This window comes from Apodemus sylvaticus, chromosome 14 (genome assembly GCF_947179515.1).
Source record: "Apodemus sylvaticus chromosome 14, mApoSyl1.1, whole genome shotgun sequence".
NCBI classification, from domain to species: Eukaryota; Metazoa; Chordata; class Mammalia; order Rodentia; family Muridae; genus Apodemus; species Apodemus sylvaticus.
In genome coordinates, this window is record NC_067485.1 from 49,143,681 (window position 1) to 49,161,411 (window position 17,731).

The 17,731-nt window shown below is 38.0% G+C and overlaps 1 protein-coding gene across 1 annotated transcript in view; it reads left to right on the plus strand.

The window, feature by feature from the left end:
* Sugct (succinyl-CoA:glutarate-CoA transferase) overlaps nucleotides 1-17,731 on the plus strand; it is an 819,151-nt gene that overhangs the window by 200,588 nt on the left and 600,832 nt on the right. The window contains exon 9 of the mRNA XM_052157285.1: nucleotides 2,317-2,412. Coding sequence (XP_052013245.1) covers nucleotides 2,317-2,412 — 96 coding nt within the window. The remainder of the gene's footprint in view (nucleotides 1-2,316; nucleotides 2,413-17,731) is intronic.

Consider the following 17,731-nt stretch of genomic DNA (forward strand, 5'->3'; position numbering starts at 1 on the left):
GAGGGGCTTGGCCTGCCTTTGTATCTTGGGAGAGAGGGGAATTAAAGATGGAGACTTGAACCAGAAGCCATGTGTTTTTGTGTCTCTCCATGTGTTTTTTCTTGCCCCGTTCCTATACCCATCTCTCCTTCCAGGGAACCCGCTGTTAGAATGTATGAGCTGGACTCTACAGTTACCTTTATGAATTTAAATTCTTGGCCTCTAGTATTTTTAGAGTGTCTTAGAGCGTGACTTTCACTGGTGTTTCTTTGAAAGAGAAAATAAAAAGACCTCAAAAGAGATATATGAAAGAAGAATTTGTCTTTCTTTCTAACTTCAGACTTTAGAAAATGTCCCAAAATTCTGGAAGAGGAATCATGAGAAAATGTCTACTATTGCGTTTCTTCTGTATTATTATTTGACAGCTAAAAGGAATAGTATTGTTAGAAGTGCGGATGTTAATTGTAAAATTTGAGATAATTTACTATTTTGCAAATGTGTGTTCTGTGTTCAGACTGTCTGTGGTTATGACATATGTTTTATCCAAATTACTTGGGATATCGTCTTTCTATATATTAGAATTTCAAATGTTTATTCATTTGATTTTGAAATACTTTAAACCCCACAGGTTTAGGTAAAATGATCATAACTTCATAGAGAAAGTATCTGAGGGTCAAAGGAGTCAAATGAGATGCCACCAGTCATGTACCTATTTGGGTGTTGGCAAAACTTAGAAACCGTGATCTGGCCTTCCCTTCCAGGGTATTTTTACTACAAAATGTTCTTTTGATTTTGCATTTTGAAAGACACAGAAGTGATCTGTGAAATGGTTATTAGCACTAGGCAGCCCAAGCAGCCCTGGAGTGCTTCGTGGTTCAAATGTCCAAGACCAGATGGAAGTCCAGAAGTGGATGACTCAGAATTTATTAGTTTTGCCACCTGGGTAGCACAGCCGAACCAGCTGCCACAAGGCAGTTCCAATTTCAACAAAGCAGTAAATGAACACAAAAATGAGAGTCAGTCTCCATAAAATGGCTGATACAGCAGCAAGATTCACTCAGCATTGATACCTCCTATAGGAGGTATAGTTCCCATGCCAGGCACAAAGCAAGAAATGCTTATGGAACCTTGCCCTGAAAAATCAACATCCGAGTTGTTCCAGAAATGACTGTCAGTTTGGGGGTATATTTGGATTATATGCCAAGTTAGTTCCCAGTCACATCTGATGATCTGGAAAAGGAATGATAATGATATAGCCAATGTTGTATAAAAGCTGTGTTGTCAACTCAGAGGCCTTTTCTTCTTGTGGATTACGAAATATCATTTGTTACCCTTTCATAGTCCCGAGCCCCAGAGGCCTAAGTATCCAGGAATCCTAAGATAACTATGGATGGTCATAGAAATCCTTCCAGTATCCTCATGTTTTTCTTATGTGGACTTGAAAGTTACAGCTTGTGCCTACAACCCCAGTACACGGCAGGATGAGGCAGGAGAATTGCTGCAAGCTTGAAGCTAACCTGGGTTATAAAGTTTGTTCCAGGATACTCTGATTTATAGACTGAGGTTGTATCTCAAGTCTCAAGACAACCAACAAAGCAATGAAAATCAAAATAAGAGGATTTCCAAGGTCTGTCAATGGAACAAGGTTAAAGTGAAGTTTCAAATGACCCTTAAACAGATCTATGGTGCTCGATCACAAAATGTATCAAATATGGGCTTCGGGACAGATTAAGTTGAAAGAGAGATAGTATTTTTGCTTAAATGAGGAAGGTTTATTAATGAGTTAAAAATCTTGTTTTATTTTTTATGTCAAAAGATGCTTAGGCATTTTTCAAAATTCAACTAAACTGGCTTAATAGAAACTTGGCATTATTTCTCTCTGTTTGTTGAAAAGCTTAAACGAATATAGTTCCTTGCTTTGGTTCATTGGCCTTCGAGATGATGCATGCTTTTTGGTGTCATGATGAAAGGGAACAGGGCATAGTAGAAAAGGGAGTTCATCCCTTAGTTTCTGACTTGCTGTGTTGCAGCTTTTTTTCTCCTCAAGGCTAGACCAAGGTGACCTTGGCTTAGCTAACAGCTGCCTACAGATGGTCTTTTCAGGAGATGATTTTTTGTGTGTGCGTGTTTATATTTTTAAAGTGATCATTGCTTAGTCATGCAATAATGTAATACTGCTTTCTATTTGTGTGAAGAGAATATGACATGTGTATGCTATCAATGAATTGGGGTCTTTTTCATATGTCATGACATGAAGTGAAGTGGCTTTGTATTATAATATTTTGCTCACAATTACAGGTAAACTAATGCATCTTCTTCCTATTTTTATTCTGGCAGGTGGCATGTTTGACCCAAGTAGCAGCTAATTATCTTATTGGACAAAAGGAAGCAAAACGCTGGGGTACAGCTCATGGCAGTATTGTTCCGTACCAGGTACCAGTCAGCCTTCTGTTACCATAACCTCCAGAGCTGTACAAACAGAAGGTTTTACTAACCCTCCATGGTTGTTTTATAATGTGTCCCTGACTTGTTACAGCAAGGTTCCATTTTTTTCTTTAATTTTTCTTGCCATATTTCTTCACTGGAAGGTTTGTAACAGGACACTTAAGTGGATTGAAGGCAGTTACAGAAGGAAGTTACATTGGGGCTAATATGATAGTTTCTTTCTCTTGCCCTCGTCCTCTCTCTCTTTCTCTCTCTCTCTCTCTCTCTCTCTCTCTCTCTGTCTTTCTCTCTGTCTCTCTGTCTCTCTCTCCCTTCCTTCCTTCTCTCTCTCCCCCTTACTTTCTTTTCTTCTTTCACCCCAAAGCCATTGACTATATCTAATTTATTATCCTAGCTATAAAATGAATGTCACCTTCTCCATCTGACAATAATATTCTCACAGGGTTAGACTGAAGTGAAAATTTGCGTGTGATGGATCTTCATCCTTGGAGAAAAACAGATGGTTTAAGAGCTGCTGTTCTTTATTAAGTGTCTAAACTTATCCCCAGAAATTCTGGACTTTGGCTTGTGCAAATGAATATGTGAAGAAACTGTGATCCTTTAAAAATAACAAAAACTCTACTGCTTCTTCCAAGCCACTAGCTTTAGCTTGGCCTGGTTGCTTATTTCTTCACATTTCTGCATACGTCTGTCAAACTTTCCATACTACATCATGAGTTTAAGAGTAGAAGGGTCTTTCTCATCTTATATCTCATATCCAGTTGAAATGTAGACAGTATACTCTGGAATTGTCTTCTGAGTAAAGGATTGGAGCTTATTCCAGCTTTTTCAATGTGTATATTCTTGACAGGAAACACAGAAACTCAGAATTTTTCATTTATTAGGATCTATTAGTGTTTCAGTCATACTTTCAATGTTAAGAAATTCTTTCTTTGGGCAGGTCTAGTGTCACTTTGTCTACTTTAATCCAAATTTGAGGAAAGCATAATTCAGTGTGAGATGAGCATGATTTCCTCTCATTCTGTTATGGCTATTTAAAAAAAAAATTGTTGCCTCCTTTCTGGTCCCCCCATCCTCCTCCTCTTGCTTCTGAGAGGGTGCTCCCCACTCAGCTATCCACCCCCATTTTATTCCCCTTCTCCAAGGCATCAAGTCTCTTGAGAATTAGGCACATTTTCTTCCACTGAGGCCAAATAAGGCACTCCTCTGCAACGTATGGGCTGTTTTTGTTGGAAGCTTAGTCTCTGGGATCTCCCAGGGGTCCAGGTTAGTTGACACTGTTGGTCCCATAGGAAGCTATGGGATTGCCATCCCCTTCTGCTCCTTCAATTCTTCTTCTAACTCTTTCGTAGAGGTTGCTGACCTCTGTCCAATGATTGTCTGTAGGTATCTGTTTCAGTCAGCTGGTAGCTCAGAGGACAGTCATGTTAGGCTCCTGTCTTCAAGCATTAACATAGTGTCAGTAATACTCTGGGTTTTGTGCTTGCCTGTAGAATAGATCCCAAGTTGGGCTAGTCACTGGATGGCCTTTCCTTCATTTCCTGCTCATTTTTTTGCCCCTGCATTTCTCTTAGACAGGAACAATTCTGGGTCAAACACTTTGAAGGTAGGTTGGTGACGCCATCCCTCCACTGGGGGCCCTGTCTATCTATTGGAGGTGGTTTCAATAGGCTCTTCACTGTTGGGCACCTAAGCTAAGGTTTTCTCTGTTGAGTCCTGAGAGGCTCTCACATTCCAGGTCTCTGGGACTTTCTAGCAGTTCCTCCTGCCTCCATCCCCCACAGTGGCTATTACCATTCACTCCTTTGGCCCTCGGATTCTCTCTTATTTTCCCCCAAACCTGATCCTGCTCCCTTTTTCCATCCCCTTCTCTTTCACCCAGGTCCTTCCCTCTCTCTGCCTCCTGTGATTATTTTGTTCCATCCTCTATGTCCTTATGTTAAACTTCTTATGGTCTGTGGGTTGTATCATGTGTATTCTGTACTTTTGAACTAATATCCACTTATCAGTGAGTATATACCACACATGTCCTTTTGGGTCTGGGTTACCTCTCTCAGGATGATATTTTATAGTTCTATCCATTTGCCTGCAAAATTCATGATGCTCTCATTTTTAGTAGTTGAATAGTATTAAATTGTGTAAATGAATGCAGGCTAACAGGTAGAAGCCCAAGACCTAAAAATGGAAATAGAAACAATAAAGAAATCACACCTAGAGGCAACCCTGGAGAAGGACAACTTAGAAAGAGATCAGGAGCTACAGATGCAAGCATCACCAACAGAATATAAAAGATGGAACGGAGAACCTCAGGTGTTGAAGATATCATAGAAGATATCAACATATGATCAAAGAAAATACAAAGTGTATAAAGTTCTTAACCCATACATCTAGGAAATTTGGGGCACAATGAAAAGACCAAACCTAAGAATAATAGGAATAGAAAAGGGTAAAGATTCCCACTCCAAAGGGCCAGACAACATCTTTAACAAAATCATAGAAGAAAACTTCCCTAACCTAAAGAAAGAGATACCATAAACATACAAGAAGCCTACAGAACACCAAATAGATTGGACCAGAAAAGAAAATCGTCTCACCATATAAAAAAAAACACTAAGTGTACAGAACAAAGAAAGAATACTAAAAGCTGCAGGGGAAAAAGCCAAGTAACATATAAAGGCAGACCTATCAGAATTACATCAGACTTCTCAAGAGAGATTCTAAAAGCCAGAAGATCTTGAACAAGTACCATGCAGACCCTAAGAGACCACAGATGCCAGCCCAGGCAACTATACCCAGCAAAAGTTTCAATCATTACAGATGGAGAAACCAAGATATTCCACAACAAAACCAAATTTAAACAATATCTTTCTACTAATTCAGACATACAGAGGATACTAGAAGGAAAATTCCAACACAAGGAGGTTTATCGCTATTTTATAGCTGAGACTTTGCTATGATTTTTCTGCTATAGCTGCTTTTCCCATGTTGATTTACCTTCTAGGATAATTACAAGTTTGGAGAATTTTTTCAGGCCACTTTAGGGCTGTTTGCTTACCAAGGTTTATTCTCTCTCTCTCTCTCTCTCTCTCTCTCTCTCTCTCTCTCTCTCTCTCTCTCTCTTTCTCTCTCTGTGTGTGTGTGTGTGTGTACTTGCCTCTAGACTTCTAGCTAGAATGTCCTTTCCTTGATTCATACAAGTCATTGTATATTTGAGTGATTCAGACTTGGTCTTATTATTTTCCAGATTAAAAATCTCATACCTAAATTGAATGGAGAGTTTCCATTCAAACACATTCAAACACCGAGCCTCATAGCTCTATGATTAGACATTTTTATCTCCTTCTGCCAATGATAGGAATGTGCTGTGATTTCAGTTTCCACAGTGCTATTACTCTTTCTTCCTATCCAATTCGCTCCTAGCTCAGGGATATGGTTAAGTGATTCCTAATTTATGATTGTTGTTGGAGATTATTCTCAAGAGGATTTTAGAAAATGGACAAGTTAGAACCTATGTGAATTCATCTCAAATAATCTAAATTCAGGCTCTAGTCTTTGATGGTATATGGAGAAAGCAGCATTTTTGAGCTAAGAAGCTTCACAGGATAATTCTAAGTTATATTGCAAAATATAAAAGTTCTTTTTTTTGTTATTCTTTGTTTTTGGTAAAAATAGAATATCCACTTTAAAGACTTATTGTAGATCTTAGTATCTCTCCTAGAGAATTCTGTCATCCCAAATTATCTCTTGATTATTTTACTGTGATAGATAAAAGGATTCAGAGTCTTTGGGTTTAATTTTAGAAGGCTAAGTGCATAAAAGAATTATATGAGTGTTTTCTTCAGGAATAGAGACGTACTTCACAGTTGAGTAATCTCATTCATATTAAATGGGTACTGAGCCTATGTGATCACAGTTGATTTTAAAAATAAGATTATTTAGTTTTTCACCCAGGAGCATAGAATCAATCTGCTTCCTCTATCTAGGGAACTGGTTAAACACACTGATTAAAGATGGAAAGCAAATTTGACTTGAATGAAACTAATATAATAAGATTGGTCCTAGATATGCTTCGAGATTCGTGTCTGTCCACAGTTTTTTTTTTCTTTTTTTTCTTAGATATATTTATTTACATTTCAAATGATTTCCCCTTTCCTGGTTCCCTCTCCCTTCCACCGTTCCCCAATCAACCCTCTCCCTCTTCTCTGTCCTGGTATTCCCCTACACTGTGGCATGGAGCCTTTTCAGGACCAGGGGCCTCTCTTCCCTTTGATGTCCAACAAGGCCATCCTCTACTGCCTATGTGTCTGGCGTGATGGGTAACACCACATGTACTATCTGGTTGGTGATTTTGTCTCTGGGAGCTCTGGGCTATCCCCAATTTTTAAATAGACCCGAGGAATACTTTCATGAGTGATTCCAAGAGAATTATTATCCAGTCCCTATGATAATTATAGTTTTGTTTCTAATTTGCTTTTCTTTTTTTTTTAAAGATTTATTTTACTCATCTGAGTACACTTTAACTGTTTCCAGACATGCCAGAAGAGGGCATCAGATCCCTTTACAGATGGCTGTGAGCCACTATGTGGTTGCTGGGAATTGAACTCAGGACCTTTGGAAGAGCAGTCAGAGCTCTTAACCACTGAGCCATCTCTGCAGCCTCCTAATTTTCTTCTTATTGTCTGAGTTTTTAGTTCAGTGTCTATAATAAAGATCCCCATAGTTTTGGGAGTTTGTTAAGATTCTTACCTTGCTTTATTTAGTTGTTGATCTCCTTCAGATAATCATAGACTTTGAATACATTGAATGTATTCTGAGAAACAGTGGTCACTCATTATGTGTTATTTTATAAACATGCAGTTCTTAGTATCTCAGATCAGTAATCCATTGGTACATTTTTCTTCCTAATTCTCTGACTGCTAACTTTTATATTTTGTGTATTTTTGAGACATAGTCTCAATATAGAGTCCAGCCAGGCCTTGGGCTTTTGATATTCTTATATTAACCTTCTGCATAGTCGGACTTTGGTGTGTGCCATCACATGCTGGCACACCTTTAAAACTTAACACGTTAAGAAAATAAGCTTATGTGATTCATAGGTAAATGGGCAGAACTAGCAATAACTCTCCAGACTTATATAAACTAGTCTCAGAAAGACAAACACTGTATGATTTTTTGTATGTGTGTTAGTTATTAATCTTTACATAGGTGTACATATGTGTATGTGGGAAAAAGTGTAGAAAATGAAAGATTAAATCAGTTGGGGGATGATAGAGCAGGATAGAGGAAGGAATACTGGCAATAATACCTAACATTAAATGTCTTTTGAAAAAGCCATATGTAACCTAATACTATAGAAGTTTTCTAGCACACACACACACACACACACACACACACACACACACACACACACACCACACAGAGTATATTTAGAGTTACCTTCTAAATAGAGCAAGGTCCCAAAATATACAATATATGTTCCCTAAAAACCCCATATGGGTTACCTTTTTTTGGTAGGGGTGATTGTTTGTTCAGGAGAAGCATAAGAAGCATATCGATGCTTCTTATTCAACATGACAGGGTAATGCCATTAATATTGTCTCGTCTACAATTTAGCTTTAAGGTCCTATTGCAGAAGATACTACATATTTGAGTACAAGAACATAGAGATATTTAATTGGTACTCAACTGGAAGCTTCAGTCCCACTGGCAAGCATTCATACTCTTGGAAGGTGCTATAAAGGCTGCCAAAAGAGAAAAGAGAACTTTATTCTCACCCAGCTCAGAATCCTGTGAGCCATTGTAATGACATGCCTGTCAATATATACCGTATGAGGTAATAGTGGCACAGTGTTATGGGAGTAACCAAACACTTTTTGATTAGATTTAAGTACTGCCTCATGAGCTAGAACCCATACATGGTATCATCAGTGTGGCCAAGAGCCTGTAACTAGACAGGTCATGGGCACCAGGGGAAAACCTATTACTAGTATTCTACATGGACAGGCAATAAAACAATTTCTGAAATCTTATTGCTATGTTTGTATGCTGGTACATTGCTCAACCCTCATCAAAGACACTTCTTGAAGTGGGTGGTAATTAATACAAAGACTTAATCCTGGTCAATGTGCAGAGAAAAAGAGATAAATATTGAAATGTTTAGCCCTAAAAGGGATATCTTTAGCCCTAAAAGGCATGGGAAAATTTTAAGAGTCAGAGGAATAACATCAAGTAAACTTTTTTTTCAGATATAATAAGGCAGATGCTCACATGAATTCACAATGATCATGAGCCAAGCACAAGGCCTACAAGCTTCATAAAATCTAAGCATGGAATTTACTTATTTCTCCTTCTGTATTATACTTCCTTTCCCATCCCTATTTAAGTCCCCACAGTTTTCTACTTCCTCTTTATTAACACTGCTATTTTCCCCTCCAGAACTCTTTCCTCTCACCTCTGGTGGTTCCTTTCTACTTTCCTGGCCTCTATAGTTACTTCAGGTTATACATTGAAACCTAAAGATTTGAATCTAGTATCCACAAATACGAAAGATGAGGTAGTGTTTGTTTTTCTGGGTCTGGAATAATTTATTCAGTATAATGTTTTCCAGTTCTATTAATTTACCTGTAAATTCCATGATTTAAATTCTTAACATCTGAGTAGAATTTCATTGTGTATTTGTATCGTATTTTCATTATCTGTCCATCACTTGATGGATATCTAGGCTTCTTCTCATCCTTTTCATTTTAATATTGTAACCTGAGCTTATTCCAAACTCTTTTGCTGATTTTAGTTTCTTAAAAGCCTATATTTGTATGTCCAGTTTTTTAAAATTCTGATATCCATTTCTCTTCCAAATCGTCAAAAATCTATTTCCATGTATACTCATGAGGATAGAAAACTATAGTGACTATTATAAATAAGGCTGCTATGAACATAATGGAGAATGTGTCTTTATTGCATGCCAGGGAATCCGTTGGGTATATGCCCAGGAGAGGTATAGCAGGGTCCTCCGGAAGTCTCATGTCCAGTTTTCTGAGGAACCTCCAGACTGATTTCCACAGTGGTTGTACCATTTTACAGCCCCACCAGCAGTGGAGGAGTGTTCCTCTTTCTCCACATCCTGGCCAACACCTGCTGTCTCCTGAGTTTTTGACCTTAGCCATTCTGACTGCTGTAAGGTGAAATCTCAGGGTTGTTTTGATTTGCATTTCCCTAATGACTAATGATGTTGAGCACTTCTTAAGCACTTCTGTATCCATTCCTCCCCTCAAAGGAGAATGTGGTACAGAAATACAGAAAATGTGGTATATTTACACAATGGAATACTACTCAGCAATTAGAAACAATGAATTCACAAAATTTTTAGGCAAATGGTTTGATCTGGAAAATATCATCCTAAGTGAGGTAACCCAATCACAAAAGAATACACATGGAATGCAATCTCTGATAAGTGGATATTAATTAGCCCAGAAGCCCCGAATACTCAAGGCACAAATCGTATAACAAATGACTTCCATGAAGAAGTATGGAGAAGGTCCTGATCCTGGAAAGTATTGATCTAGCATTGGAGGGGAATATAAGGACAGAGAAAAAAAAAGGAGGGATGTGATTGGAGAAGGGATGGAGAGAAGAAGGTTTATGGGACATATGGGAAGGGGGGATCTGGGAAAGGGGAAATCATTTGGAATGTAAACAAAGAATATAGAAAATAAAAATATTTTAAAAAAAGAAAACTATAGTGAGTACACTGAAGAAAAACACCGAATTTATTTTTTATTGTTGAAGTTTAGCCAACCTCAGAATAGAACTCTCCTTTCTAACTATGTCCTTTGTCTAACAAGGAGGTTCACTAATATAAAGGAATTGAGGTTGTACAATTGAACCTCAATTCTATGATTAATACAAATTTTCATAAGATCAGTCAGGTAAATGAAAGTTAGGACTATGAAAGTTAATCCTATCATCTCTTTCCCTTCTTACACTCTTCCTCTCTTTTCCATTTTCCTTTCCTTCTTTTTCATACCCCCTTTCCCTTTCTTTTTTTTTCATTTTTATATTCAGACTGTTCTCAAATTCCTGAGCTCCATCCTGTCTTCTTAAATAGCTGTCACTGTAGGCAAGTCTTGGCTACTCTGTAATTCCTTAGACCCATTAGCCTTAATCACTTCTGGAACTCTAACTCTTCCAGGCCATTTATATTGTCAGCCATTAGAATATGTTCAGCTCTTTCTTTGATCCAGACATTTTTTTGTGCCATGTTTCATGGTGATTTTACATTCTGCCACATAGCGAATTTACCAAATACACATCCCACTCTCTTAATGATAATTTCCTCTTCATACTATGTTCTCACTCAGATATTTTTCAAATGCCAGAGTATATATGGGTCACCCAAATATATGGTATGAAGTGAGCCTGATGATGTCTATGCTATGAGCATTAAGGTTCCATATTTAGATTTAATTAAGATGACATTAGGTTTTTTATTTTTTTGTGCTTATTAAGCTTAACATTCTATCCATTCTATACCTGCTTAACTAAAAACACTGTCTTTTTTAGGCCTTTATCCATAAACATGTGGACATAGTTTATACATCTTCAAAAATCTACCAACTAGCAAGGTGTGGTGAATATGTATAATGAAAACCCCAGCAATATAGTAAGGCTCTGGGTCAAAAACAAAAACAACCCCCAAATCTCAAAACACCACCGCCACCAAAACAACCACAGGAGAACAACCACATGCCCTGCAAAAAATAAAAAAATAAAAATAAAAATAAAAAAAAATAAAAAGGACTACAGATAGCATTCCTATGGTAGAGCATTTGCCTAGGATATTAAGGGCCCCAAGTTTCACCCATACTATTGCAAGAAACAAAACAAAATACTGACAAATTTACCAACTAAAGCCAAAACAAAATAAGTGAGCCCAATCAAAGCCAGCCTACCTACCTACTGACTTAGGCTCCAAGGCATGTCTCTTTATATTGAAAATTCCATTTTGTTGTCCCCTTATGTCACAAAACCTTTCCAAAGAATTTGGCTAGTGTTTTCTGGAAGGCAGTGGTTCACTTACCATCTCTTCTAGGATAGCTTTCATACTTCACAGATAAAAAGCTCGAATAGCATATGGCCCTTGGGAAGGCACAGGTGGCAGGAGAGTGTGAACTTCCATGCTTCATTTGTACTCCTTGAGCCTTAAATAGAGACCCTTTAAAGAGCTTTGTTCTGTTTTTTCCTAAATGACCTGACCCGTCACACAAGGATTCTTTTCTAGAGTTTTTCTGAACTAGCTTCTAATTCAAGAGATGGACGAAAACAGTTACTTAGATGATTAAATGAAATACTGTCCTCTACCTCACTTTGGGTTTATTCAACCAAGGAGTAGAGCAGGAAGCTGTGCTTTGTTATTTCTGGGAGGGACATTGTGCTGTGTATTTAATTTGGCTGGAGCAGAGACTCAGACAGGCAGTAAATTCCAAGTGAGGAGAGGCAGCACTTTGTTATCATTCCTTAGACAATGTCCAAGTGCTGTTAAATCATGCAGATTAGGTAACATTGAGAATATTTTTATATTTTCTAGCTCACATTAAGAAACCCTTTTAAATGTCAAAATTTAAACAATACACATCTGTCTCTTTTTATGTGTGGTTTTGTTTTTAAATCACAGTCACACAAAGGCACTCAGTAAAGTGTGAAGATACAGTCCGAACAGCTGTGTGCTTGCACTTCATACTTAACTTAGTTGGTGAGATGGTAATAATTAGTAATGACCATTCTGGATACCACTGAATAACATGACATATATTTGGGATACATATCTTTGTATGTTTATATTACATATCAAACTTTATTTTCATTGTATACTGATATCTAAAGCAAGGTTGTGGTGGTGCACCCTTTTAATTGTACCATTTTCGAGATGGAGGCATGAGGATCTCTGTGAGTTTGAGGCTAGTCTGATCCATAGAGTGAGTTACAGGACATCCAAGGCTACACAGAGAGACTCTATGTTGAAAAACCAAACATAAAAAGGAGACCTAGACATGTTAATTAAATTTCTTATGTTATTTATATTTCTTATGTTCTATGATTCTAGCCTAGAATCATGGGTTTAAGATTCTAAAATTTATTTATTTTCCCCACTATATCCAAATTAGAAGTTCTTCTAGTGCTGGGCACAATATCAGTATTTATTTCTTTATTAGATAGAGAAGAATTATTCCTTTTCCATCATGTGTTTGAAATGAAAGATAACATATCTGTTATGATTCTAGAAGGCACAAAACATAGTATGTGTCCCTGCCGTGGAAGTATAACTAAACTCTGAGGTATGGAATGGTATAAGCTCCCAGTAGCATAGTTTCAACTCACTGCTTCTATATGACCATTGACAAGTCAAGTAAACAGTTTCTTGAGTCCACTGTGAAGAAGACAGCATTTTAGTCCTGCAAACAACAGGAACTCAGAGACAGTATAGCAGGACCAACTCTGAGGGCTTGAGGTTTGGAGTTAGACCTATAAATGTTAAAAGAGACAGTGTGAGCTGAGTATCTTACCTGACTCAAATTAAGTTCCAGTAAAAGGTAACTCCCATTGCTGTTGCTATAGGTAAGTTGACATTATAACTTTGTGACAATTTTCTGTGAAAGTCTGAAATAGTATCTAAAAAATATCTATGAAAGCTTAGGGGCAAAATAAGTAAAGATACATATATAAAATTTTAACTCTCATGAAATTTGTAGTTTAATTTGTTTTACATTATTTAAAGAATGAGGCCAACATGGTGTATTTTTTTTTTTTTAATTTCAAAAACTTGTCCTGGAACTTTAAAAAAAATTGAGATGTTGCTGCACTGTTGCAATATTAAAATGATTCTTTGAGATGAGGAAGATAATATAGAGTGACTTAGTCACTAAAGGCAATGAGAATTTTAGTTTTATGTATCGTTAATAAAGATGCAGTAAAACTCAGTCAACCAAATGAAAAAGGACAATTTGATTACAATATGAAGTAATCTCTAATGAGGATGGAGGTTCATCTATATAGATGTATAAATCTATAAGATGCAGTAAGAAGAACAGTTCTCCTTCAGCTTTAAAAAAAAAAAGCAAAATAAGTAAAGATACGTCATGACATTTTGAAAGCAAGAGAAAGGGCTGGAGACAGCTCTGTACTTACAAGTGCTTACTGCTCTTCTAGAGAACTGGAGTTCAGTTCCCAGCATCCATGACAGGCAGCTGTACCTCCAGTTCTATGGAGTCTGAAGTCCTTTTCTGACATCCTCAAGCAGTCAGTTATATGTAACTGCCTGCAGCTACTGCGAACTGGGTCCCTGGAAGGGAAGCTGGGGATAGAGGGGAGGCAATGAAAAGAACCTAGGCCAGGACACCGCAATTGCTGATCCAGACCCAAAGTTTAATGGGGGTCTGCCAATTTAAGAGTTTGGGCGAGTCCCTCCCTGCCAGACTCCAGGGAGTGTTCCCTGGAAGTGGTCTGGCTGTTCCTTGGCTCTACTGCTCAGGCAGCTGGGCAGGTCACCTGTTTAATTCAGGAATTCTTAGACCTGGAGGAACAATGAACTTCACCTTCACTCTGAGAGCGCCACCCTAGGTGGAGCACAGGAATAGCACAGGAATCCCTGCTCAACAAAGGCTGGGATGGGAAGTTCACCTTGATCAATGTCAAGTTCCTACCAAGTGGCGAGATACCCTGTTATGGCTCTGTACAGTCATACACTTTTAACATACACTCAAACAAATACATATATACATAAGAATCCTTTAAAAGATGGGAGAAATATAAACTATGTTAGATACATATTCTTTTCTAATAATTATCCATTAAAATATTATATTATTAAAAATAAAGACAAATGAAAGTACATCAATAAGCAATAAACTTAAAAGAAAGTAATTGATCAAAGTAGTGAAACTTTTATGTCAGTATTGTTCCTGATAAGATCATATTAAAAGAGGTGAAATTTCTGGTCTTCCATGACAGTCATTCAGCATCCAAAAGTTGTGAAAAATCTAATGGTGTATGCCACTGATTAACTTTACATTCTCTGATGTCAATGCAGTCCACACTTCTGTTAATCTACTTTGTATTAATAATCTTTCTCAATGTTTTCTCAATGGTAAAAATTCATTTTAGTTATTTATTTGATATAAACTCCCACATGAATTCTAACATACAGCCTGTTCTGGTTTGAATGAGTTATGTCTCCCATAGATTCATGCATTTGAAACCTCAGTCCTCTGTTTGTGGTCCTGCTTGAGGAGACTGAGGAACCTTTAGGAAGTGGATCCCTGATGGAGGAAGTATGTCACAGGAGCGGGCTCTGGTGGTTTATAGCCTCCAACTCTTCCTGCTTTCATTTTGCCTCCTGTGAGCAAATTAAGCATAAACAGCTAATTTCTTGTCCCTGTTGCCATTTCAGAAATTCCTGCAAATTTTAAATTAATTAACAGTGACAATTTACAACTTAAAGGTCATTTTTCTGGTAAACTTAAGTGCTAATTTTGTGGCCTTTTCCCCTTTCTCTCTAAGCCTGGGCTACGTATCATGTATGTAATTCAAAGCTTCTGAATGCCTTGGCTCTCAAAAATTTGAGAATTTTGTTAAAACAAAATGAAGTCTTCTTTAAAGGCCCTGGTTACTTTGAAATCAACTGGCATGGGATTTGCCACAACTCTAAGAAAGTAAGTCCTTGGGCAGTCCAGGAAGCAGAAGGGAAGATGTGCCAGCTACTGGGACAGTCACTGCCAGTCTGCTTCTCCTTGAAAATACGTAGCTTTCTTCGATTTAAAACAAAATTCCTGAGCTTCAGATAATGCTCAAGGACAGGGTATTGTGATGCTTAAAAACTATTTTGAGTTTTGAATATCACAATGGCCTTCAATTAACAACTGCAGAATTTTAAACATGCTTTACTGCTGGGAAAAGTAGTAAGAGGCTCAAGGAAAGGTAGTGGATTAGAAAACGTTTGGAGGTGTTTTAGAAGTTCCTTCTCTTCCATTCTCAAGACACATGAAGAATTGATATGATTGTATATTTCTTATGCTAACACATATGCTAAAGATTACCAAAAAGAACCAAGTATCATTTTGAATAAGGAAGAATGTTAAATAGCCATTACAATCAGTAACAAGTTAGTAAGAGGCATTGCAACTAAGAGATGATGTGAATGAGCAATTATTATGCTCCAGTTATTAAATGCTTCATACATATTAATTTAGTCATACAATGATCATTTAAATAATCATGATAGTTATATTAATACTTATATTACAATATATTTCTCACTTTTCAACAAATAAACAGAGGAAATGATAGTTTAGGTAATTTGGTCACAGTCACAATTATATGTTATAACTGGGCCTCTAAGTTGGGCAGGAGGACCTGGGTCTATGACAGGATCTGGCAGATGATTTTCTGTTTTAATGTCACCTTTGATAAAGAAATATGTGGCATTTTTCTCTTCATAATTTTCCCCTCGAGGCTGCCAAGAGCAGTTGAAGAGGCGTAAACATTTCAGTTGTTTGTTCATTACGGGGATCCTTAATTATGACTTAAAAGCAAATTTCCTGCAGGAAGTAAGATTTTATATCTTCAGAATAAATCTTTTGATTGCATATGTTATAATTGTATTAGAATAGTAATTAGGTCATGCTGTACTGAAACAGTTCCATTTCTCTCTATCATTTTAATAAAAATACAATCTTTTAGCAGTGAATGAGATTGTGCGACTCATGGCTTCTGGTTTTCAAATGGTATTTCCATAAGGTTGTAGTCTGGGGCAGGAGTTGGAAACAGAGGGTGTATTTGGAATATGAGAGGGTAAGCTTTAAAGAAACCAAGTAGACATATTTCTAAAAATTCCAACTTCATGTCAAAGGAAGATGTTCTACTTTTTCTGTGTTTGTTAGATTGAAATAGAAATTCTACTGCTTGTAAAAGCTTATTTGTTCCATGTTAATAATTTTATACCAAAGAATAAGACAGTACTGGAAAGTGATTTTTATGCATGTTTGTGTGTTTTAGAGATAACAGACTGGTCTCTTTCCTTGTTGGAAATTAGTTGTGGGCCACAGACTGGTAGAACTAGAAACTAAGTACTCTAGAGCAGAGGAAGACTTTGGTAAAGGAGTCATGTAGGGCTTCTTTGTGGAGAAGATTAATTCACTGTTAGGAGACTAGGCTGTAGTGTCTGTGACTTCTCGGGCTCCCTGAATCCTATACCCCATCCTTGCACAAGACTCTCTGAGCTCTGGCTGATCTTCAGCTGTGGGTCTCTGTATCTCTTTCCATCTGCCACTGGATGAAGCCTCCTTGGAAACAGTTATGCTAGGTTCCTGCACACAAGCAGAACAGAGTATCATTAATAGTGTCCGAGGTTTGCTCTCTCCTATGTGATGGGTCTCAAGTTGGGCAGTCATTAGTTGGCCATTTCCTTCATCTCTGCTTCACCTTTATCACTGTGCATCTTGTCAGCAGTACAAATTTTGGGCCTGACTACAGGAGGTGGCCACTTCAGTCTCCATTGCCCCAGCTAGGCGTCTCAGCTAGGGTCAAGCCCATAGACTTCTGGGAGCCTCCCCCATTCCACATCTCTTGCTAGTCCCAGAGATGCTCCACATTCTGTTTTCTCTCTCAGTCCTTTCCCACACCCCTCCTCAGCTGATCCCCATTCCCATTCCCCTCCTCATTGCTTCTTCCACCCAGTCCCCTCTCTCCTTCCACCTCTGCTGTCTCTTCTATTTCCCTTTCTGAGTGAGACTCAAGCATCCTCCCTTAGGCCCTCCTTATTACTTCGTTTCTTATGGGCCTGTAGATAGTATCATGGTTATTCTCTCCTTTATGGCTAATGTCCACTTAAACTTGAGTACCTACCATGTGTGTCTTTCTGGGTCTGGGTTACTTCACTCAGGATCATATTTTCTAGTTCCATCTATTTGCCTGCAAATGTCATGATGCTTTTGTTTTTAATGGCTGAATAGCATTCCGTTGTGTAGATGTACCACATTTTCATTACCTGTTCTTCAGCTGAGGGACATTTAGGTTGGTTCCAGTTTCTGGCTATTACCACAAAAAGGCCTACACAGTCAATTAACCCGGGCCCGGGAGAGCTCACAGAGACTGAACCACTAACTAAAGAGCATGCAGTGGCTCCACTTGGGACTCCTGCATATTTGTAGCAGATGTGCAGCGCGGTCTTCATGTGGGTGCCCTAACAATTGGAACAGGGGCAGTCCCTGATTCTGTCGCCTTCCCCTAGCTGGATTGCCTGCTCAGGCTTCAGTTG